Source organism: Bombina bombina, chromosome 6 (genome assembly GCF_027579735.1).
Source record: "Bombina bombina isolate aBomBom1 chromosome 6, aBomBom1.pri, whole genome shotgun sequence".
In the NCBI taxonomy this organism is placed as follows: domain Eukaryota; kingdom Metazoa; phylum Chordata; class Amphibia; order Anura; family Bombinatoridae; genus Bombina; species Bombina bombina.
The window spans coordinates 263,959,888-263,984,551 of NC_069504.1; the positions used below are offsets into that span (position 1 = coordinate 263,959,888).

The 24,664-nt window shown below is 42.8% G+C and overlaps 1 protein-coding gene across 1 annotated transcript in view; it reads right to left on the minus strand.

Annotated features, from left to right (window-relative positions):
* The window catches only part of RAP1B (RAP1B, member of RAS oncogene family), a 355,352-nt gene that overhangs the window by 150,002 nt on the left and 180,686 nt on the right, over positions 1 to 24,664 (minus strand). The window contains exon 3 of the mRNA XM_053716828.1: positions 5,936 to 6,004. Within this exon, the coding sequence (XP_053572803.1) occupies positions 5,936 to 6,004 (69 nt within the window). The remainder of the gene's footprint in view (positions 1 to 5,935; positions 6,005 to 24,664) is intronic.

Here is a 24,664-nt window from a genome sequence, read left to right on the forward strand (position 1 = left end):
ACTCCGACCGAGTCCACACACCCTGAGCCTTCAGAGAATTCCAGACTGCACCCCATCCTAGTAGGCTGGCGTCTGTTGTCACTATCACCCATGAGGGTCTGCGGAAGCACGTCCCTTGGGACAGATGATCCGGCGACAACCACTAAAGAAGAGAGTCCCTTGTCTCCTGATCCAGATCTATCTAAGGAGACAAATTTGCATAATCTCCATTCCACTGTCTGAGCATGCTCAGTTGTAGAGGTCTGAGATGAAAACGAGCAAACGGAATGATGTCCATTGCCGCCACCATCAATCCAATTACCTCCATGCACTGAGCCACTGATGGCCGAGGATTGGACTGAAGGGATCGGCATGTATTCAGAATCTGCAATTTTCTGACTTCCGTCAAAAAGATTTTCATGGATAGTCTATTAGAGTTCCCAGGAAAGGAACCCTTGTCTGTGGAATTAGTGAACTCTTTTCTAGATTCACCTTCCACCCGTGAGTCCTTAGAAAGGATAGAACAATGTCGGTATGAGACTTTGTCAGCTGATGACGCCTGGATCAGAATTTCATCCAGATAAGGCGCCACTGCGATGCCCCGCGGCCTGAGAACCGCCAGCAGAGACCCTAGAACCTTCGTGAAGATCCTGGGTGCTGTGTTCAGCCCGAAAGGAAGGTAGAAGCAGTGGGCTTCTTGGGTTATTTACCCTTGTTCCAAGCCTGGTTGGGTCTCCAGGTGGGCTTGGCTTGAGAATAATTCCCTTCCTGCTTAGCGGAAGAGGAAGGGGGGAGTCCTTTGAAATTACAAAAGGAACGAAAATTACTCTGTCGTCCCCTTTGCTTAGATGTTTTGTCTTGAGGGAGGAGATGACCCTTACCTCCCGTAATATCAGAAATTATTTATTTCAAATCAGGCCCGAATAGGGTCTTTCCCTTGAAAGGAATAGCCAAAAGCTTGGATTTAGAGGACACATCCGCAGACCAAGATTTTAACCATAAAGCTCTTCGTGCTAAGATGGAGAATCCCGAACTCTTAGCCGCTAATTTGGTGATCTGAAAGGAAGCATCCGTAATAAAAGAATTAGCCAGCTTAAGGGCCTTAATTCTGTCCTGTATTTCCTCTAAAGAGGTCTCAGTTCTAAGAGACTCTTCTAGAGCGTCAAACCAAAAAGCAGCGATAGTCGTGACCGCTACAATGCAGGCCGCCGGTTGTAATAAAAACCCTTGATGAACCTAGAGTTTTTTGAGAAGACCCTCCAACTTCTTATCCATAGGGTCTTTGAAAGCACAACTGTCCTCAACAGGAATAGTCGTACGCTTCGCCAGGGTAGAAATAGCTCCCTCCACGTTAGGGACCGTCTGACAAGAGTCCCGAATGGTGTCAGCTATAGGGTACATTTTCTTAAAAATAGGGGAAGGGGAGAATGGGATACCCGGTCTTTCCCATTCCCTTGCAATAATTTCCGAAATTCTCTTAGGAACCGGAAAAACAGCGGAATAAGAAGGGACCTCTAAGTATTTGTCCATCTTACTCAATTTCTCTGGTGGGACCACAATAGAGTCACAGTCGTCCAGAGTCACCAAGACCTCTTGCAGCAAGAGTCGGAGGTGTTCAAGCTTAAATCTGAAGGACTTGACGTCCAAATCTGTCGGGGGCAATGCACTTCCTGAGTCAGACAGTTCCCCCCACAGGGCCTCCCTACCGCCCAATTCAGAGCCCTGGGAGGGTACATCGGAGATAGCCATCAAAGCATCAGAAGTCGCAGGGACCACATGGGTCTCTGTCCTACTGCGTTTGCCTTGTAAAACTGGCAACTTAGATGAAACTTCTGTAAGAGTGGATGACGTAACTGCAGCCATATCCTGCAGAGTGAATGAAGTGGACGCAGTAGAAGAACACAGCGTCGCCTGAGCGGGCGTTAAAGGTTGTGACGCTTGGGGAGAAAGATGCGGCATGCCCTGAGTCTCATCAGGCTGAGAAACATCCTTAGATACATTTGCATTAAAGAAAATTTGTTCTTTAAACTGTAAAGCCCTCTCAGTACGAGGGACAAAAAGGGATAGGGGGTTCCACATTGGCATCTAAACACAAAGAACATGTACTTTCCTGAAGTTCAGCCATGATAAGCAAACCAGCAATAGCAATACTGGTCGTTTTAATGTGATTAAAAACAAACACTTTTAGAAATTTTGTTGAAAAACTGTGTACTGTGCCTTTAAAAAATAAAACCGTATAGTTTTTTACTGCTCCGCAATAAACATGAAATAACAAGGAGCACCACAAGACTTTAGAAAGTTGTCCGGTATTCTTTACAGACAAATTATGTATAATTAAACACCAACACTAGCAGAGCTGTGGCGCCTACCTGCCCCCACGAGTCCTGAATAGACCTCCGTGAACGGCGCTCCTAAGACCGCTTGAGAGATTACTAACACAAGCTGTCTTAGGCCACACCGGAGCTCTGAGAACCTCTCAACAGTCAGGGTCCGGATAGCAAGTGTGCGTCTCAGAGCGCTAAACACTAAGCCCTGCCCATCGTGGGCGGAAATAAGTCCCCGGCCTTGAATAACATAGGAACCGCATGGGAATAAAAATGTCGAAGCCATGCAATAAAAAAACCAATGTGCCCCCACAAAACACACTCTTGTTCCAACCATTAAATCATCAAAAGTTAATGCAGAACGCTAGTTGCCACAATCTCCCTGCGTCAAGCCCCTGAACACATCCACCTGATTAAATCTTTATTAGGGTCCTGATAGCATGCTGAACTTCACCTAATAAAAGGGGGGATACCCATGCACACACTCTTACCCTGTGCAAATTGATTACCCCTTCCCGGTATAGGGAATAAGTGCCAGTCTGTTCTGAGATACTACAGTCTCCCCAGAAGTAAATGACTGTACATACCTTAATACTGAACGCAGTATGAGGCTGTCCCATACAATGAAGATGTTCTTTTTTCTCACCTCCAGCAAATCTGTGTGGACAAACAGGGTCTTAGATAATATCTGCTAAGACCATCAGCAGGGCAGCAAACAATATGGGAGTCGCTTGAATTAGAATAAAAGTCTCCCCAGTCCATTGCTTAAAGCCTGTAGCTCCAGCCCTGAGAAAAATAGTACACTCTGGTACCATTTAAAATAATAAACTCTTGATAGAAGAATCTAAACTAACACCTCACTTTACCTCTTCCTATCACTAACACAGGCAAAGAGAATGACTGGAGTGGGAGGAACTATATATACAGCTCTGCTGTGGTGCTCTTTGCCTCCTCCTGCTGACCAGGAGGCGATATCCCATAAGGATGAAATCCGTGGACTCGTCATATCTTGTAAAAGAAATATATATCCCGTATGTTGAAACATCTTTCTTAACAGAGTTTCTATCATCTTATCAATGGGCTCTTTAAATGACGAAATATCCTCAAGCGGAATAGAAGTGCGTTTAGCAAGCATGGAGATAGCGCCATCCATCTTGGGGATGGAATCCCACAACTCCAATTGAGAGTCCGGGAACAATTTTTTAAAGGAAGAAAAAGGGGAAAATGAAGAACCAATTCTTTCTTAATAATGTTCACCATCTTTACAGGAACTGGGAAAGTTTGTGGTACAACCCTGTCCTCGTAGACCTTAGCTAATTTAGGAATCAAAGGTTCCTCAGGCAATTTGGGCTCTGGAACCTCTAACTTAGCCAAAACTTCCTTTATCAGAAAGCGTAAATACTCAATCCTAAATCTAAAGTCTGGTTCCTCCGCAGCTGGAGGCTTAGAGGCAGCAGATTCTGACCCAGAAAGAGCACCCTCTGAAGTATCAGAGGCGTCTTCATTATCGTATAATCTTGTATCAGATAAATAAAATAAGCTAGTAGATAACCCCTGGGAAGGATAGCAATATTTGACCTTTTGCTTGCGCTTAGCAGGGCGAGGTAAAGCACTAAAGGCCGCAGACACTGCCGTTTGTAACTGCTCAGTAAAGTCTGGCGGTAAAAGGGCCCCCCTTCAGATGGAGGATTAGGAGTGCTATGTATTAGGAGTGCATGTGTATTAGGAGATGACTGTAGGGTGCGCACCTCACGGGACGGAGACTCCTCAGAGGTGGACGGCTCTGTTGTATTAAACATATTAACCTTCTTTGACATGATTACTTTATCAAGGCATGTGGAACATAATTGAGCAGATGGGTATACCGCGGCCTTCTCACAATATAGACAGGTATTAGACTTGGGTAAAGAGGGAGTACCCTGTAATGCATCAGAATCCTTCATAGCTTGCGCATATAAAGCAGACTATCGATTGATAAGAAAAAACGGCACCTTTATACCCCCAAAGGCTGGGGCACTCACCACCTCCTATGACCCAGGCCAAACAGAGAACGCTTTGTCTCCAGTAAACCGCACGGTCAGGAAAGAGGAAATAAGTGTGACCACACCTGGTCACATGGTGCACAATGCAGGACCCCTTTCAGGCTGCGCAGCTTCCAAAAACTAAAGTAAAAAACTTTGTACTTTCCAACATCTGCCTGAGCCTCATCTCACACATGTCGCAGCATAATCAAATAAACTTATGTGATTACCTCCCTGTTCAATAATCCCCCTCCGGGGATATTAACCCTTGATTCCATACAGATAAAAGGAGCCACACTGTAATCTTGTCTTCTTGCGTTATCATATGTGTAAAAAATAAATAAAAATTAAACGATCTTACCAGAATCTATGCCGTGGAACAGAAACACAGCCTCTCAAGTTTGACAGTCTTGTAGCATCGCTCCTGACATAGACTTGAGTGATGGAAGCAGGCAGTGAAACTTGTCTACACTGATTGCTTAGGAGCTTTTAATACGAGTCTGGATGCATTCGCAGAAAGACTTTCCATGCATCTCCAGACTCTAACATTCGTCAATGCTCTCACTGAGAGGCTGACAAGACTACTTAAAACCCCAATCCCATTTCGAAGGGTAGATACCCTTCATAAGGAACTACTCCAAATCTTCTGACAGTTCTCTGCCAACCTTCTGTGACGAAAAGCAAAGAATGATTGGGATATGAGGGAAGTAGGGGGAGTATTTAAGCCTTTGGCTGTGGTGTCTTTGCCTCCTCCTGGTGGCCAGGTTCAGTATTTGCCAACAGTAAGGAATGATGCTGTGGACTCTCCTCATATTAAGAAGGAAATACCCATTTTTTCCTGTAGTGTAGCTTCCTCCCCTCAATACCCTACCCCCTTCCCTTTCCCCTTCCCAGATCAATTACCCACCCTCTTATCCCATCCCTCAGTATGATTCTCAGATTCCCCCCTCTCCCTCCTCCCCACTCCCTCCTTCCCCCTCCCTGCCGCTCTCAGTGGTTAGCCGTGGTAGCCATAGCGTTATACTTTCAGTTTAAGTGGGGATACCACAGGCTAAATCAGCTATTTCAAATGCCAAAAGGGGTAAAGGAGCTACTTGTACACAATTTAATACACTCCAGCAGGTAAAATAGATCATTGTGAACAAATTAAAGCTGAGAAAATGTTGGGTTGGACTGTCCCTTTAACTTAAATGCCAATGTATTTCACAATTGCACTGGCAGGAAATTAACTTGGCATAGAAATAAATTAGTATACTGCACTGCAGAACTTAAGTACTACACTATATTGTCTAACCAGCATGGAGAAAGCAGACAAGCTGACCAAGGTATAGGGAACATTTATTGAAAAGAAAAGTTGCAATAAAATAATTATAACCAATCTAAACAGGCACTATTTATTTTGTTGCCAAATACCATTTTAATCAGATAACACGGGATGTCTGCTCTTGTAACTCCCTAAATGGAAACATATTTGTTCTGTAAGAGCTCAAAAATAGTCACTACTATAAGACCTGTAACAAGCAATACTTTTGGACAACTAAATGTTTTTACAAAGATCTGCAATTCAACCACAATAAATAGCAGAATAGAAGAAAAACACAGAATACTAACCTTCCTGTAGGAATCTTCTATTGTTGGGTCATATTTTTCAACAAAAATTCCTTGGACAAATTGGACAGTCTGGGGAAAAAACAAAAACATAGCATGTTAAATTAATACACTGATAAATGACAAATATAACCAAAATGTTTTACTTTTATAAAACAGGGTTGTTCATATAATGTCTGAAGTGCAGAAGTATTTAGTAAACTCTATTGGCACATCCTTTCTATTGCTGAATCATCAATGTATTTAGTTTAGTTTCTCTCCTGCCATGGTGGGTGTAGTTCCTACTGTACTGCTATGTATGGTTTGGATACTGTTGAAGAGTTTTTCATATAGAATATGAAAATGTAAAAATGCGATAAATGAAACAGGCAAAAATATTATAAAACAGAGTTGAGAAAAAGACCTTTAAGGGACAGTCAAGTCAAAATTAAACTTTCATTATTCAGATAGAGCATGCCCTTTTAAACAACTTTCCAATGTACTTCCATTAACAAAATATGCACATTCTTTTTATATTTATACTTTTTGAGTCATCAGCTCCTACTGAGCATGTGCAAGAATACACAGAATATATGTATATGCCTTTCTGATTGGCTGATGGCTGTCACATGATACTGGAGGAGTGGAAATAGACATAACTGAAATTTGTTAGAAAACATCTACTTCTCATATGAAGTTCAGACTAAGTGCTATTGCATTGTCTTTATCATGCATTGTCTTTATCATGCAAATCTACTGTATTTACTGGTCCTTTAATCCTATTGTTCCTCTGCAAATCCCTTCCTCTTAAAAAAATAAGCACTTTGATATTTTTAAATAAAATGTTTAGTTATGCATAATGAAATAACTTTGCAATATATTGTCATTATTTATTTGCCCGTTGTCATATAATTTAGCTCTGAAAATTGGGCAATTATGACTTCTCCTAACATGAAAAGCACCCTGCTGACCTATCAAGGCTAACCCTACTACATAGCTTCCACTAATTGGCTTTAACTGATAACAACTGCAAAACAAAGTACTTTATACTATCTTTATGACCATGACAAGCCTTGTTGTCTGCTGACTAAAGCCCAGATTGGCTGTTCCAAATAAGGCAAATGATGGGTGGAGTTTGGCTATTGAAAAATAATTGCAGTAAAAAAGATGTTAATTTGTCGTAAAAACATTAAGACCTGGCTGATATTCTATAGAAAAACAACAGAAATGTGTGGTAATTAAAAGGTGTTTAATATCCTTAAAGGGACACTCAAGTCAAAATAAACTATGATTCAGAAAGAGCAAGCAGTTTTAAGATACTTTCTAATTTACTTCCATTATCAATTTGTGCGCAGTCTTTTTATATACACACTTTCTGGGTAACAAGATCCTACTGAGCATGTGAACAAGCTCCCAAGGTATACGTATACTAGTCTGTGATTGGCTGATGCCTGTCACATGATACAGGGGGCCGGAAAATCAGAAAAAAATACATTTGTCAGAAAATAAATGTACTGCTTATTTATAATTCAGAGTAGGTGTTATCATTGTAATCAGTCTTATTAATAAAAAAATTTTGTTTAATTACATCAGTTACCAAACATGGATGTTTAAGCAAATACATTAAATAAAACAATTTAAATTGTTAACGTAATGATTATTTTTCTCCTTCTAATAATTTACAGCAAAAAAGTTGCTGAAATATGAATGATTAACATATTAAAACGGAAGATATTTGACCTTGCAATAATTTCATATTTCTCTGTATGAATTTATAATGGCACAACCAAAGCACTAATTTTCTCAAATAACTGTAAAACTAATCTGAAAAGTTATTCTAAAAATGAGACCTTTGAAGTTTTATGATTCAGATAAAGCAATTAAAAAAAAACAAAAAAACTTTCCAATATATTTCCATTATCAAAGTGCATATTATTTTTATATGCACATTTTGAGGCTCCAGCTGCTTCTGAGCACAGTATATACATATATGCATTTTGTGATTGGCCAATGGCGGTCACATGATACAGAGAGAAAAATGGATTGACTGAAATTTTCCACAAAATATTCTACTGCTCATTTCAAAATATAAAGTAAGGGTTAGCAGATCTTTTCCACCTTAATCAGTTTGTCACAGTCTAGCCACTCCAGGAAAGTTTGTGACTTAGTTTAGTGGGTGCAGGGGTTAGCAAACACTATCAGTCTGTGCTAGACTCAGAAAAATGCCCAAAACAACCCATTAATTCCACCCACCTAAACTATCTCTGCTGTCATACTTTAAGATCATTATATGGGAATTCCTTAAAAAATAAAAACAACCCAGACTAACATTTTAAAAATCCCAAAACACAATTTTGCAAAAATCAGTCTAAGAAACACAATACTGTCATTACTAGTCTCTTCAGTAACGTGGTTCAAATATTAGACAAAGGCAAAATAGTCTGTGTGGTTATATAAAAACAAAATTTATGCTTACCTGATAAACATATTTCTTTCTTGACACGGTGAGTACACAGAATCATCAATTACTGTTGGGAATATCAACCCTGTCCAGCAGGACGCGGCAAAGAGCAGCACAGCAAAGCTGTTAAATATCACTTCCCTTCCCACAACCCCCAGTCATTCGACCGAAGGAAAAGGAGAGAAAGGAAATAACACAAGGTGCAGAGGTGCCTGATGTTTATATAAAAAAAAAATGTTTGAAAAAAACAGGGAGGGCCGTGTCAAGAAAAACAGAATTTATGCTTACCTGATAAATTACTTTCTCTTACGGTGTATCCAGTCCACGGATTCATCCTTACTTGTGGGATATTCTCATTCCCTACAGGAAGTGGCAAAGAGAGCACACAGCAAAGCTGTCCATATAGCTCCCCCTCAGGCTCCGCCCCCCCAGTCATTCGACCGACGGTTAGGAGAAAAAGGAGAAACCATAGGGTGCAGTGGTGACTGTAGTTTTACAAAAATAAATTTGAACCTGACTTAAATGCCAGGGCGGGCCGTGGACTGGATACACCGTAAGAGAAAGTAATTTATCAGGTAAGCATAAATTCTGTTTTCTCTTACATGGTGTATCCAGTCCACGGATTCATCCTTACTTGTGGGATACCAATACCAAAGCTTTAGGACACGGATGAAGGGAGGGAACAAGTCAGGTAACCTAAACGGAAGGCACCACTGCTTGCAAAACCTTTCTCCCAAAAATAGCCTCCGAAGAAGCAAAAGTATCGAATTTGTAAAATTTGGCAAAAGTATGCAGTGAAGACCAAGTCGCTGCCTTACAAATCTGTTCAACAGAAGCCTCATTCTTGAAAGCCCATGTGGAAGCCACAGCTCTGGTGGAATGAGCTGTAATTCGTTCAGAAGGCTGCTGTCCAGCAGTCTCATATGTCAATTGGATGATGCTTTTCAGCCAGAAGGAAAGAGAGGTAGAAGTCACTTTTTAACCTCTCCTCTTACCAGAATAGACAACAAACAAGGATGATGTTTGTCTGAAATCTTTAGTTGCTTTTAAATAGAATTTTAAAGCCCGAACCACATCAAGATTGTGTAACAGCCGTTCCTTCTTAGAAACTGGATTAGGGCACAGAGAAGGAACAATGATTTCCTGGTTAATATTCTAATTAGAAACCACTTTTGGAAGGAAACTAGGTTTGGTACGCAAAACAACCTTATCTGCATGGAACACCAGATAGGGTGAATTACACTGCAAAGCAGACAATTCTGAAACTCTTCGAGCAGAAGAAATAGCTACCAAAAACAAAACTTTCCAAGATAATAACTTAATATCTATGGAATGTAAAGGTTCAAACGGAACCCCTTGAAGAACTGAAAGAACTAAATTTAGACTCCATGGAGGAGCCACAGGTTTATAGACAGGCTTGATTCTAACTAGAGCCTATGCAAACGCCTGAACGTCTGGTACTGCTGCCAGACGCTTGTGTAACAGGATAGGCAGAGCAGATATCTGTCCCTTTAAGGAACTAGCTGACAATCCCTTCTCCAATCCTTCTTGGAGAAAAGACAATATCCTTGGAATCCTAATCCTACTCCACGAGTAATCCTTGGATTCACACCAACAAAGATATTTCCGCCATATCTTATGGTAAATTTTACTGGCGACAGGCTTTCTGGCCTGGATCAGAGTATCTATAACTGATTCAGAGAACCCACGCTTAGCTAGAATTAAGCGTTCAATCTCCAAGCAGTCAGTTGCAGAGAAACTAGATTTGGATGCTTGAATGGACCCTGTATTAGAAGATCCTGCCTCGATGGCAGCTTCCAGGGTGGAACCGATGACATGTCCACTAGGTCTGCATACCAAGTCCTGCGTGGCCACCAGGGCGCTATCAGAATTACCGAAGCCTTCTCCTGTTTGATTCTGGCTACTAGCCGAGGGAGAAGAGGAAACAGTGGAAAGACATAAGCTAGACTGAAGGACCAAGGCGCTACTAGAGCATCTATCAATGCCGCCTTGGGGTCCCTGGACCTGGATCCGTAAAGGGGAAGTTTGGTGTTCTGACGGGACGCCATCAGATCCAATTCTGGAATGCCCCATAGCTGGGTCAGCTGAGCAAAAACCTCCGGGTTGTCTACTCCTGGGATGTGAATTGCAGATAGGTGGCAGGAGCGATCCTCCGCCCATTTGATGATCTTGGTTACTTCCTTCATCGCTAGGGAACTCTTTGTTCCTCCCTGATGATTGATGTACGCTACAGTCGTGATGTTGTCCAACTGAAATCTGATGAATTTGGCCTCCGCTAGTTGAGGCCATGCCTGGAGCGTGTTGAATATCGCTCTCAGTTCCAAAATGTTTATCGGGAGAAGAGATTCTTCCCTAGACCATAGGCCCTGAGCTTTCAGGGAGTCCCAGACCGCACCCCAGCCTAACAGACTGGCATCGGTCATGACAATGATCCACTCCGGTCTGCGGAAGCACATTCCCTGAGACAGGTGATCCTGAGACAACCACCAGAGAAGAGAATCTCTGGTTTTCTGGTCCAATTGTATTTGAGGAGACAAATCTGCATAATCCCCATTCCACTGTTTGAGCATGCACAGTTGCAGTGGTTTGAGATGAATTCGGGCAAAAGGGACAACGTCCATTGCCGCAACCATTAATCCGATTACCTCCATGCACTGAGCTACAGAAGGCCGAGGAATGGTATGAAGAACTCGGCAAGTAGTTAAAAGCTTTGACTTCCTGACCTCTGTCAGAAATATTTTCATTTCTACCGAGTCTATTAGTGTTCCCAGGAAGGGAACCCTTGTGAGCGGGGACAGAGAACTTTTTCTACGTTCACCTTCCACCAGTGAGACCTTAGAAAGGCCAGAACAATGTTTGTATGAGCCTTGGCTCTGTGAAAAGCCGACGCCTGTATTAAGATGTCGTCTAGGTAAGGTGCTACTGCAATGCCCCGCGGTCTTAGTACCGCTAGAAGGGACCCTAGCACCTTTGTGAAAATTCTGGGAGCGGTGGCCAACCCGAAAAGAAGGGCCACGAACTGGTAATGCGTGTCCAGAAAGGCGAACCTTAGGAACTGATGATGATCTTTGTGGATAGGAATATGTAGGTACGCATCCTTTAGATCCACGGTAGTCATATATTGACCTTCCTGGATCATCGGTAAGATTGTCCGAATGGTTTACATTTTGAATGATGGAACTCGTTTAGAATTTTTAGATCCAGGATTGGCCTGAAAGTTCCTTGCTTTTTGGGAACTACAAACAGGTTTGAGTAAAAGCCCAGTCCTTGTTCTGCAATTGGAAATGGGTGTATCACTCCCATCTTTAGAAGATCTTCTACACAGCGTAAGAACGCCTGTTTCTTTGTCTGGTCTGAAGACAAACGAGAAATGTGGAACCTTCCCCTTGGAGGAGAGTCCTTGAATTCTAGAAGATACCCCTGAGCAACAATTTCTAATGCCCAGGGATCTGGAACATCTCTTGCCTGAGCAAAGAGAGAAAGTCTGCCCCCTACTAGATCCGGTCCCGGATCAGGGGCTACCCCTTCATGCTGTCTTGGTAGCAGCCGCAGGCTTCTTGGCCTGTTTACCCCTGATCCAGCCCTGCAAAGGCTTTCAGGTTGCTTTGGGCTGGGAAGCGTTACCCTCTTGCTTTGCGGTTGCAGAGGTTGAAGCAGGTCCGCTCCTGAAGTTGCGAAAGGAGCGAAAATTAGCCTTGTTTTTGGCCTTAAACGGTCTATCTTGTGGAAGGGCATGGCCCTTTCCCCCAGTGATATCCGAAATAATTTCTTTCAACTCGGGGCCGAATAGGGTCTTTCCCTTGAAAGGAATATTTAATAATTTTGTTTTGGACGACACGTCAGCCGACCACGATTTGAGCCAAATCGCTCTTCGCACCATAATGGGAAAACCAGAATTTTTCGCCGCTAACTTAGCTAATTGTAAAGCGGCATCTGTGATAAAAGAATTAGCCAGCTTTAGAGCATGAATTCTATCCATGACTTCGTCATATGAAGTCTCCCTCTGGAGCGACTCCACCAGCGCCTCAAACCAAAAACCTGCTGCAGTAGTTACAGGAATAATGCAGGCAATCGGTTGAAGAAGGAAACCTTGTTGAACAAATATTTTCTTTAGTAAACCTTCTAATTTTTTATCTATAGGATCTTTGAAAGCACAACTGTCTTTTATTGGTATGGTTGTGCGCTTGGCTAGTGTTGAAACTGCTCCCTCTACCTTAGGGACCGTCTGCCACGCGTCCCGCCTGGGGTTAGTTATGGGGAACATTTTCTTAAAGATGGGGGGGGGGACAAAAGGTACACCTGGTCTCTCCCACTCCCTAGTCACAATATCCGCCACCCTCTTCGGGATCGGAAACGCATCAGTGTATACAGGGACTTCTAGAAACGTGTCCATTTTACACAATTTTTCTGGGACCACCATGGGTCACAATCATCCAGCGTAGCTTAAACCTCCTTAAGCAGTACGGGGAGGTGTTCCAGCTTAAATTTAAACGCTAAGGAATCTGATTCTGCCCGCTGAGAAACCTTTCCTGTGTCAGAAATTTCTCCCTCGGACAGTACATCCCTCACTGCCACTTCAGAGTGTTGTGAGGGTACAACAGATAAATCATCCAAAACTTCTGATTGCTCATCCTCTGTTCTTAAAACTGAGCTATCACGCTTTTTAGGAAAAACTGGCAGTTTGGATAGAAATGCCGCAAGGGAATTATCCATGACTGCTGCTAATTGTTGTAATGTAATAGGGGCCAATGCGCTAGAGGTACTAGGCATCACTTGCGCGGGCGTAACTGGTGTCGACACATGGGGAGAGGAAGGAGGACTATCCTCGTTACCTTCCGTTAAAGAATCATCTTGGGCTACATTTTTAAGTGTCACTGCATGGTCTTTAAAATGTTTAGATACCTTAGCACACTTTAAACACAAATGTAAAGGGGGTACCGCCATGGCTATTAAACACATAGAACAAGGTCTATCTGTAGGCTCAGACATTTTAAACAGACTTAGACAGCACTCAAATACAGTAAAATACAATTTTTGAAAAAACGGTACTGTGCCTTTAAATAATAAAAAGCGCGCACTTTTTTTACTAAATCTCCAAAAATCATCCAAATCTTTATGAAATTTTCACCATATGATCCTAATGCTTTGAAATGATTGCACAGTAAATTTCAAGTCAATTAACCCCTTACTGCCCAAACCCGGAGCAAATTAAAGCTGGCAACCGGTTAGCAAAATACAGCACCATGCCACAGCCTCTGCTGTGGCCCTACCTTCCTTGGGGATTAGTTTTGATAGAAAATAAGCCTCTCTGAAGTCCTCAAGTAATCTTTGGACTCTTCACATGGAGCTGCATGAAGCTATCTGTAAAATCAACTGCGCAACTGAGGCGCAAATTTCAGGCCCCCTCCCTCTTCACTCTGGAGTTGTGGGGCCTTCCCAAGCCAAAATAGGTGTCTAAACATATGCCATGCGGAATAAACCCTAAAAAAGTGTTTCAAATGTAATATAAACTTGTATAAATATCAGATTTTTGTAAAAAAATAATAGATTGCCCCTTAACAGTGTCCACCAGTGTTTTGAGCCCTTTCAAATAAGCCTTCCTTCTATACTAAGTCTCAGAATATGGCTTACCTTTCCCACATGGGGATTCTTGTCAGTCTTCTAGCATTACTAAGTATTGACTAGAAAAACATCATTTATGCTTACCTGATAAATTTATTTCTCTTGTAGTGTGTTCAGTCCACGGGTCATCCATTACTTATGGGATATATTCTCCTTCCCAACAGGAAGTTGCAAGAGGATCACCCAAGCAGAGCTGCTATATAGCTCCTCCCCTCACATGTCATATCCAGTCATTCGACCGAAACAAGACGAGAAAGGAGAAACTATAGGGTGCAGTGGTGACTGGAGTTTCAATTTAAATTTAGAACTGCCTCAAAAAGACAGGGCGGGCCGTGGACTGAACACACTACAAGAGAAATAAATTTATCAGGTAAGCATAAATTATGTTTTCTCTTGTTAAGTGTGTTCAGTCCACGGGTCATCCATTACTTATGGGATACCAATACCAAAGCTAAAGTACACAGATGATGGGAGGGACAAGGCAGGAACATTAAACAGAAGGAACCACTGACTGTAGAACCTTTCTCCCAAAAACAGCCTCCGAAGAAGCAAAAGTGTCAAATTTGTAAAATTTTGAAAAGGTATGAAGTGAAGACCAAGTTGCAGCCTTGCAAATCTGTTCAACAGAGGCCTCATTCTTAAAGGCCCAGGTGGAAGCCACAGCTCTAGTGGAATGAGCTGTAATTCTTTCAGGGGGCTGCTGTCCAGCAGTCTCATAGGCTAAACGAATTATGCTACGAAGCCAAAAAGAGAGAGGTGGCCGAAGCCTTTTGACCTCTCCTCTGTCCAGAATAAACGACAAACAGTGAAGAAGTTTGCCGAAAATCTTTAGTTGCCTGTAAGTAGAACTTCAGGGCACGGACTACATCCAGATTATGCAAAAGCCGTTCCTTCTTTGAAGAAGGATTAGGACATAATGATGGAACATCAATCTCTTGATTGATATTCCTGTTAGAAACTACCTTAGGTAAAAACCCAGGTTTATTACGCAGAATTACCTTGTCTGAATGAAAAAACAGATAAGGAGAATCACAATGTAAGGCAGATAACTCAGAGACTCTTCGAGCCAAGGAAATAGCCATCAAAAACAGAACTTTCCAAGATAACAGCTTAATATCAATGGAATGAAGGGGTTCAAACGGAACACCTTGAAGAACTTTAAGAACTAAGTTTAAGCTCCACGGCGGAGCAACAGTCTTAAACACAGGCTAATCCTAGCTAAAGCCTGACAAAAAGCCTGAACGTCTGGAACTTCTGCCAGGCGTTTGTGTAAAAGAATAGACAGATCAGAAATCTGTCCCTTTAACAAACTAGCAAATAAACCCTTTTTTAAACCTTCTTGTAGAAAAGACAATATCCTAGGAATCCTGACCTTACTCCATGAGTAACTCTTGGATTCACACCAATATAAATATTTACGCCATATCTTATGGTAAATTTTTCTGGTAACTGGTTTCCGAGCCTGTATTAATGTATCAATAACCGACTAGAATCAGGCGTTCAATCTCCATGCAGTCAGCCTCAGAGAAATTAGGCTTGGATGGTTGAAAGGACCCTGAATTAGAAGGTCCTGCCTCAGAGGTAGAGACCATGGTGGGACAGATGACATGTCCACTAGGTCTGCATACCAGGTCCTGCGTGGCCACGCAGGCGCTATCAAAATCACCGATGCTCTCTCCTGTTTGATCCTGGCAATCAATCGAGGCAGCAACGGAAACTGAGTAAACACATAAGCCATCTTGAAACCCCAAGGGGCTGCTAGAGCATCTATCAGCACCGCTCCCGGGTCCCTGGATCTGGATCCGTAACAAGGAAGCTTGGCGTTCTGGCGAGACGCCATGAGATCCAGTTCTGGTTTGCCCCACGATGAATCAGTTGAGCAAAGACCTCCGGATGAAGTTCCCACTCCCCCGGATGAAAAGTCTGGCGACTTAGAAAGTCTGCCTCCCAGTTCTCCACGCCTGGGATGTGGATCGCTGACAGGTGGCAAGAGTGAGACTCTGCCCAGCGAATTATCTTGGAGACTTCTAACATCGCTAGGGAACTCCTGGTTCCCCCTTGATGGTTGATGTAAGCCACAGTCGTGATGTTGTCCGACTGAAATCTGATGAACCTCAGTGTTGCTGAGGCCAAGCTAGAAGAGCATTGAATATTGCTCTTAATTCCAGAATATTTATTGGGAGGAGTTTCTCCTCCTGAGTCCACGATCCCTGAGCCTTCAGGGAGTTCCAGACTGCACCCCAGCCTAGTAGGCTGGCATCTGTTGTTACAATCGTCCAATCTGGCCTGCGAAAAGTCATTCCTTTGGACAGATGAACCCGCGATAACCACCAGAGAAGAGAATCTCTGGCCTCCTGGTCCAGATTCAGTAGAGGGGACAGATCTGAATAATCCCCATTCCACTGACTTAGCATGCATAATTGCAGCGTTCTGAGATGCAGGCGCGCAAATGGCACTATGTCCATTGCCGCGACCATTAAGCCGATTACTTCCATACACAGAGCTACTGATGGCCTTGGAATGGAATGAAGGACACGGCAAGCATTTAGAATCTTTGATAACCTGGACTCCGTCAGGTAAATCTTCATCTCTACAGAATCTATCAGAGTCCCCAGAAAAGGAACCCTTGTGAGTGGTAACAGAGAACTCTTTTCCAAGTTCACTTTCCACCCATGCGACCTCAGAAATGCAAGAACTATCTCTGTATGAGACTTTGCATTTTGAAAACTCGACGCTTGTATCAGAATGTCGTCTAGGTACGGAGCCACCGCTATGCCTCGAGGTCTTAGTACCGCCAGAAGTGAGCCCAGAACCTTTGTAAAAATTCTCGGGGCCGTAGTTAACCCGAAGGGAAGAGCTACAAACTGGTAATGCCTGTCTAGAAAGGCAAACCTTAGGTACCGATAATGGTCTTTGTGAATCGGTATGTGAAGGTAGGCATCCTTTAAGTCCACTGTGGTCATATACTGACCCTCTTGGATCATGGGTAGGATGGTTCGAATAGTTTCCATTTTGAACGATGGAACCCTTAGGAACTTGTTTAAGATCTTTAGGTCCAAGATTGGTCTGAATGTTCCCTCTTTTTTGGGAACCACAAACAGATTTGAGTAAAACCCTTGCCCTTGTTCCGTTCGCGGAACTGGGTGGATCACTCCCATTACTAAGAGGTCTTGTACACATTGCAGAAATGCCTCTTTCTTTATTAGGTTTGTTGATAACCTTGACAGATGAAATCTCCCTTGTGGAGGGGAAGCTTTGAAGTCCAGAAGGTATCCGAGATATGATCTCCAACGTCCAGGGATCCTGGACATCTCTTGCCCAAGCCTGGGCGAAGAGAGAGAGTCTGCCCCCCACTAGATCCGTTTCCGGATAGGGGGCCCTTCCTTCATGCTGTCTTAGGGGCAGAAGTAGGCTTTCTGGCCTGCTTGCCCTTGTTCCAGGACTGGTTGCTTTTCCAACCCTGTCTGTAACGAGCAGCAGTTCCTTCCTGTTTTGGAGCGGAGGAAGTGGATGCTGCTCCTGCCTTGAAATTACGAAAGGCACGAAAATTAGACTGTTTGGCCTTTGATTTGGCCCTATCCTGAGGAAGGGAGTGACCCTTACCTCCAGTAATGTCAGCAATAATTTATTTCAAGCCGGGCCCGAATAAGGTTTGCCCTTTGAAAGGAATATTAAGCAATTTAGATTTAGAAGTCACATCTGCTGACCAGGATTTAAGCCATAGCGCTCTGCGCCCCTGGATGGCAAAACCGGAGTTCTTAGCCGTTAGTTTGGTTAAGTGCACAACGGCGTCCGAAACAAATGCATTAGCTAGCTTAAGTGCTCTAAGCTTGTTCATGATCTCATCCAATGGTGCTGTGCAAATAGCCTCTTATAGAGACTCAAACCAGAAATCCGCCGCAGCAGTGACGGGCGCAATGCATGCAAGGGGCTGTAATATAAAACCTTGTTGAACAAACATTTTCTTAAGGTAACCTTCTAATTTTTTATCCATTGGTTCTGAGAAAGCACAACTATCCTCCACCGGGATAGTGGTGCGCTTAGCTAAACTAGAAACTGCTCCCTCCACCTTAGGGACCGTCTGCCATAAGTCTCGTGTGGTAGCGTCTATTGGGAACATTTTTCTAAATATCGGAGGAGGGGAAAAGGGCACACCGGGTCTATCCCACTCCTTGTTAATAATCTCTGTAAGCCTTTTAGGTATAGGAAAAACGTCAGTACAGTACATTATTTATCCAGCCTACATAACTTCTCTGGGATTGCGACCGTGTCACAATCATTCAGAGCCGCTAACACCTCCCCTAGCAATACACGGAGGTTCTCAAGCTTAAATTTAAAATTTGAAATTTCTGAATCCAGTCTCCCTGGATCAGATCCGTCACCCACAGAATGAAGCTCTCCTTCCTCATGTTCTGCAAATTGTGACTCAGTATCAGACATGGCTCTCGTGTCATCAGCGCGCTCTGTCCTTAACCCAGAGCTATCGCGCTTGCCTCTTAACTCAGGCAAATTAGATAATACTTCTTTCATAACATTAGCCATATCTTGCAAAGTGATTTGTAAGGACCTTGATGTACTTGGCGCCACAACATCACGCACCTCCTGAGCGGGAGGCGCAGGTACTGACACGTGAGGAGAGTTAGGCGGCATAACTTCCCCCTCGATGTCTGGTGATAATTTCTTTACCGGTAAAGAGTGACCTTTATTTAAAGTAATATCAATACAATTGGTACACATATTTCTATTGGGCTCCACATTGGCTTTTAAACATAATGAACAAGCAGATTCATCTGTATCAGACATGTTTAAACAGACTAGCAATGAGGCTAGTAAGCTTGGAAATTACTTTCAGAAAATTTTCAAGCAAAGTAAAAACGCTGCTGCGCTTTTAAAAACACCAAAAAAACAATTACAGTTGAAATATCAATGAACTAATTCAGTTATAGCAACCAAATCTTTACATTAAATGTATGAAATTAGCAGAGGATTGCACCCACTAGCAAAAGGATGATTAACCCCTTAATACCCAAAAAAACGGATAATCAATTTAACAGTTAACGTTTTTATCACAGTCAAACACACTGTCACAGGTCTGCTGTGACTGATTACCTCCCTCAAATATAAATTTTGAAGACCCCTGAGCTCTCTGGTGACGTCCTGGATCAAGGAGGAAGAAACAGGAAGACTATGATTGAATTTTAACTGCGCAACAAGGCGCTAACAAAAAGCACCTCCCACTAATATTACAACAGTGGGAGACCAGCTATAACGGTTTCTATGCAGAAAAATACGTTAGCCATGTGGAAAAAATCATGCCCCAAGAGATTTATCACCAAAGTACCTCACAAAACGATTAACATGCCAGTAAACGTTTTAAAAAACAACATTTCAGATGTTGTGCAAAGTTATCACTAAGCCTGCTACCAGTCGCTTCTACTGCAGTTAAGGCTCATACATTATTTCAGTATTAACAGTATTTTTTCAGTCAATTCTAGTCCCTAGAAAATAACTACTGTGCATACATTTACCAGCCTGATACCAGTCGCTACTACTGCATTTTAGGCTGTACTTACATAAAATAGTATCGGCAGTGTTTTCTTAGTCAATTCCATTCCTAGAAAATATTTTACTGCACATACCTCATTTGCAGGGGACCCCGCATGCTATTCCCTTTTCTGAAGTTACCCCACTCCTCAGAATGTGCGAGAACAGCCAGTGGATCTTAGTTACGTCTGCTAAGATCATAGAAAACGCAGGCAGATTCTTCTTCTAAATACTGCCTGAGAGAAAAAACAGCACACTCCGGTGCCATTTAAAATAACAAACTTTTGATTGAAGAATAATTAGGTAAAAAACTCCAACTCCTCTCACGACCTCCTTCTTTGTTGAGACTTGCAAGAGAATGACTGGATATGACATGTGAGGGGAGGAGCTATATAGCAGCTCTGCTTGGGTGATCCTCTTGCAACTTCCTGTTGGGAAGGAGAATATATCCCATAAGTAATGGATGACCCGTGGACTGAACACACTTAACAAGAGAAAAATTACTGAAAGATACCTTAAAGCAGTTAAGCCTGCAAACTGTTCCCCCCAACTGAAGTTTTCTGGTACTCAACAGTCCTGTGTGGGAACAGCAATGGATTTTAGTTACAACATGCTAAAATCGTTTTCCTCTCAGCAGAAATCTTCATCACTTTCTGCCACAGAGTAAATAGTACAAACCGGCACTATTTTAAAATAAACTTTTGATTGAAGAAATAAAAACTACAAATCTAACACCACATTCACTTTACCCTCCCGTGGAGATGCTACTTGTTAGAGCAGCAAAGAGAATGACTGGGGGGGCGGAGCCTGAGGGGGAGCTATATGGACAGCTCTGCTGTGTGCTCTATTTGCCACTTCCTGTAGGGAATGAGAATCCGTGGACTGGATACACCATGTAAGAGAAAATAATTTTATCAGGTAAGCATAAATTTTGTTTTCTTTCTTAAGACATGGTGAGTCCACGGAATCATCAATTACTGTTGGGAATCAATACCCAAGCTAGAGGACACAGATGATTAGGGAGAGCAAGACAGGTGACCTAAACAGAAGTCACCACTGCCTTTCTCCCAAAAGGAAGCCTCAGCAAGACGACTAAGTTGCAGCCTTGCAAATCTGATCCACAGAAACTTTATTTTTGAAAGCACAAAAAGAATAGACAGCCCTTGTGTAATGAGCCATATCTCTCTCAGAAGACTGCAGCCCTGCAGTCTGAAAAACAAATTAAACTTCTCAACCAGAAAAAAACATAAATTATGCTTACCTGATAATTTAATTTCCATCTGTGGGAAGAAAGTCCACTGCTTCATTCATTACTTTTGGGAATTAAGAACCTGGCCACCAGGAGGAGGCAAAGACACCCCCAGCCAAAGGCTTAAATATCTCCCCCACTCCCCTCATCCCCCAGTCATTCTGCCACGGGAACAACGAACAGTAGGATAAATATCAGGGTATAAATGGTGCCAGAAGAATAAAATTAAATTTAGGACCGCCCACCGGAGAAACGGACGGGAGCAGTGGACTCTCCTCCCACAGATGGAAATTAAATTATCAGGTAAGCATAAGGAGGAGGAGAAGAGACCTCGAGTGTTCCTCTGCAAGACTGTAGGACGGAGCCTGGACCAAGATATCGCGCAGATAAGGAGCCACTGCAATACCTCTGGCTCTCACCACCGCGAACAGTGCTCCAAGAACCTTCATAAAGACACTTGGGGCAGTTGCCAGACTGAACGGTGGGCCACAAACTGGAAGTGTTGGTCCAGAAATGTGAATCTTAGGAACCTGAAGTGATCCCTGTGGATTGGTACGTGAAGGTAAGCATCCTTCATATCTATTGTCGTCATGAATTGTCCCTCTTGAACTAGGGGCAGAATCGACCTGATCTTCTCCATTTTGAACAATGGGACTGACAAAAACTTGTAAAGCCACTTAAGGTCCAGAATTGGGCGAAACGTGCCCTCCTTCTTTGGGACCACGAAAAGGTTTGAATAATACCCCAGAGCTCTTTCTGCTAGATGGACTGGGACGATTCCTCTGAGAGAGGAAGGCGTCTTTCTTCTTTGGACTTAATGATAGGTTTGACAGGAGGAATCTGCCTCTGGACAGATGAGTCTTGAATCCTATCCTGTAACCCCGGGCTATGACCTCAGAACCCAAGGAGTCCTGAACGTCTCTTATCCAAGCCTCAGCAAAAAAAGATAGTCTGCCCCCTACACGATCCAGAGACGGATCGGTGGCCACCCCTTCATGCCAATTTTGTCTCGGCGGGCTTCTTGCTCTGCTTGGTTTTGTAAGTGTACAAGTTTAGAACTGCGCATGCAAAATAAAAGTAAACAGAGGCCTACAGATACAGGTGATATTCTCCAAAAAACACCTTAACAGAACTATAGGGGGTATTTAGACTGATTAGTGCCAGGCCGGCTGTGGCGCTGAGAAAACAGCTAAACTATAAACTTGATGGCTTAGATAATAAAAAAACTATATATAAAAAGTGAATATTTAAATTAATAAAATTGATCAGTGAAATATAATTAATTGATAAAATATATATAAATGCTGATAATTCATTCCCTGTAGTTCATAGCAATGTTGAAAAAAGATTCAATAATTTAATGATAATGCAGCAAAGAAAAATAAAATAACAGGCTAAATAACGGTTAACAGAAGCAATTGCTTACTAAAACTAAACAAAAAACATATGAACATAAATATACAAGTACAAATTGCAAAAAAAAAAAATGCAATCCAAAAAACAATTTGACCGTCAGAGGGATAGTATAGTATCCCAATGTAAAAGGCACAGTTTATATAGACAGTCTCTTGATGATCCTTTAAATGGTTTGATAAAACCTGAGGTGTAAAAGTCAGTTTGTTTAAAAAGTCAGTTGGTAAAAAAACAGTTGCGTTATATTCACAATCCAAAAATTGTACAATGATCCTAATGCAGGTGAGAAGAGAGACAAGAAAAAAAACTTGTCACAAGCAAAGCATCCACCTTAGGAATGGCCACCCACAGCTCAAGCTGCGAGCCCGGAACGGGGAATAGCTTTTTAAAAGAAGTAGAGAGGGAAAAAGGACGAACCAAGTTTCTCCCATTCATTCTTAACATTAGCCATTTTAATGGGGACCAGGAAAGCCTGAGGTACCACCCTGTCCTCGTTAACCGTATCTGGCTTAGGGATCGAAGGTTCCTCCAGCAGTTTCGGTTCAGGAACCTCCAACGTAGCAAGCACCTCTTTAAGCAGAAAGCGCAAACGCTCCATCTTAAATTTAAAATCTGGCTCCTCCGCAGACGGAGGTCTAGAAGTCGCCGATTCCGACCCAGAAAAAACATCCTCTGAAGAGTCTGAGTCGTCTTCATCGGCGGATAATCTGTCAGAGACATCCAGCGGGGTAGATGACCCCTGGGACAGATAGCTCTGTTTTACCTTTCGCTTGCGCTTAGCAGGGCGTGGTAAGGCATTGAAGGCTGCAGAAACCGCTGTTTGTAATCGATTAGTGAAATCTGGCGGCCAAAGGGCCCCTCCCGCAGGAGGATTAGTAGTGCCCTGGGGAGCTGCATGTGCAATCGGAGAGGAGAGTAGGGAATGCACCTCGCAGGACGGAGAACCCTCAGAGGTGGACGGCTCAGTTGTACTAACTATCTTATTCTTTTTAGATATTGCAATTTTATCAAAGCATGTGGAACAAAGTTGAGCAGGCGGATCAACCGGAACCTCCCACAATAGCCACAGTTATTTGGTTTAATTAAAGACGGCGTATCCTCTAACATATCGGAGTCCTCCATAGCTTGTGCTTTTATTGCGGACTACATAGAAATTAAATGGCACCTTTATATACCAATGGCCGGGCCATTCACCACCTCCTATGACCCGGACCACAGAGAAACCGCTTTGTCTCCTACAACCGCCAGTCAAGAGAGAGGAAGTTAAAGAGGCCACACCCAGTCACATGGAACGCCCCTGAACTAGAGAGAAAACACGCCAAAATGCCTGAGTCGATCTCTCGCTAATAAAACTGACTGTTCACACACTGACAGAGCCTCATCTCACATGTCGTAGCATTAAACACAATAATAATATTATGCACAAATCCCCCCCTGTTCAATAACCCCCTTTTCGAGGGTATTACCCTTGATTCTATACAGATAAAAGGAGACACACTGTGACCCGGTCTTCTTCCGTTATCATGTGTGTATAAATGAAACGATCTTACCAGAATCTATGCCGTGGAACAGGAACACAGCCTTTCAAGTGTGACAGGGTAGTAGCATTGCTCCTGACATGGACTTGAGAGCAGAAAAGCAGGCAGCAAAACTCGTCAACGCCGATTGCTTATGGAGCCGTTAATCTGAGTCGGGATGGTTTCGCAGAAAGACTCTCCCTGCATCTCCAAACTAACATTCATCCATGCTCTCACTGAGAGGCTGACAGGACTACTTAAAACTCCAGTCCCATTTCGAAGAGTACTACGCTCCATAAGAGACTACTCTGAATCTTCCGACACTTCTCTGCCAACCTCCTGTGACGAAAGGCAAAGAATCACTGGGGGATGAGGGGAGTGGGGGAGGTATTTAAGCCTTTGGCTGGGTTGTCTTTGCCTCCTCCTGGTGGCCAGGTTCTTAATTCCCACAAGTAATGAATGAATGTGGACTCTCCTCCCATTAAGATGGAAAAGAGAAGTATTAGTAGTTTTCTGATACAGAGAAAATGAACAAAAACAGAAGCCCGCACAACATCCAAATTGTGCACACACGTACCACAAAAGATAAGAATGAGGACACCGAGAGGGAACGATTCCCAAACAATATTTCCACTTAGGATAAAAAAACGCCTTATCCAAAATAAGATAAAGCAAATCACACTACAAAACCAAGAGTACCTGAACTCTCCAAGCAGAAGATATAGCAAAAAGGAAAATTCCAAGATTTTTTTAAAAAAAATCTTATGGAATGCTAAGGCTCAAACTGAGCCCGCTGCAAAAACCTTAAAGGGACAGTCTACACCAGAATTTTTATTGTTTTAAAAGATAGATAATCCCTTTATTACCCATTCCCCAGTTTTGCATAACCAACACAGTTATATTAATATACTTTTAACCTCTGATTA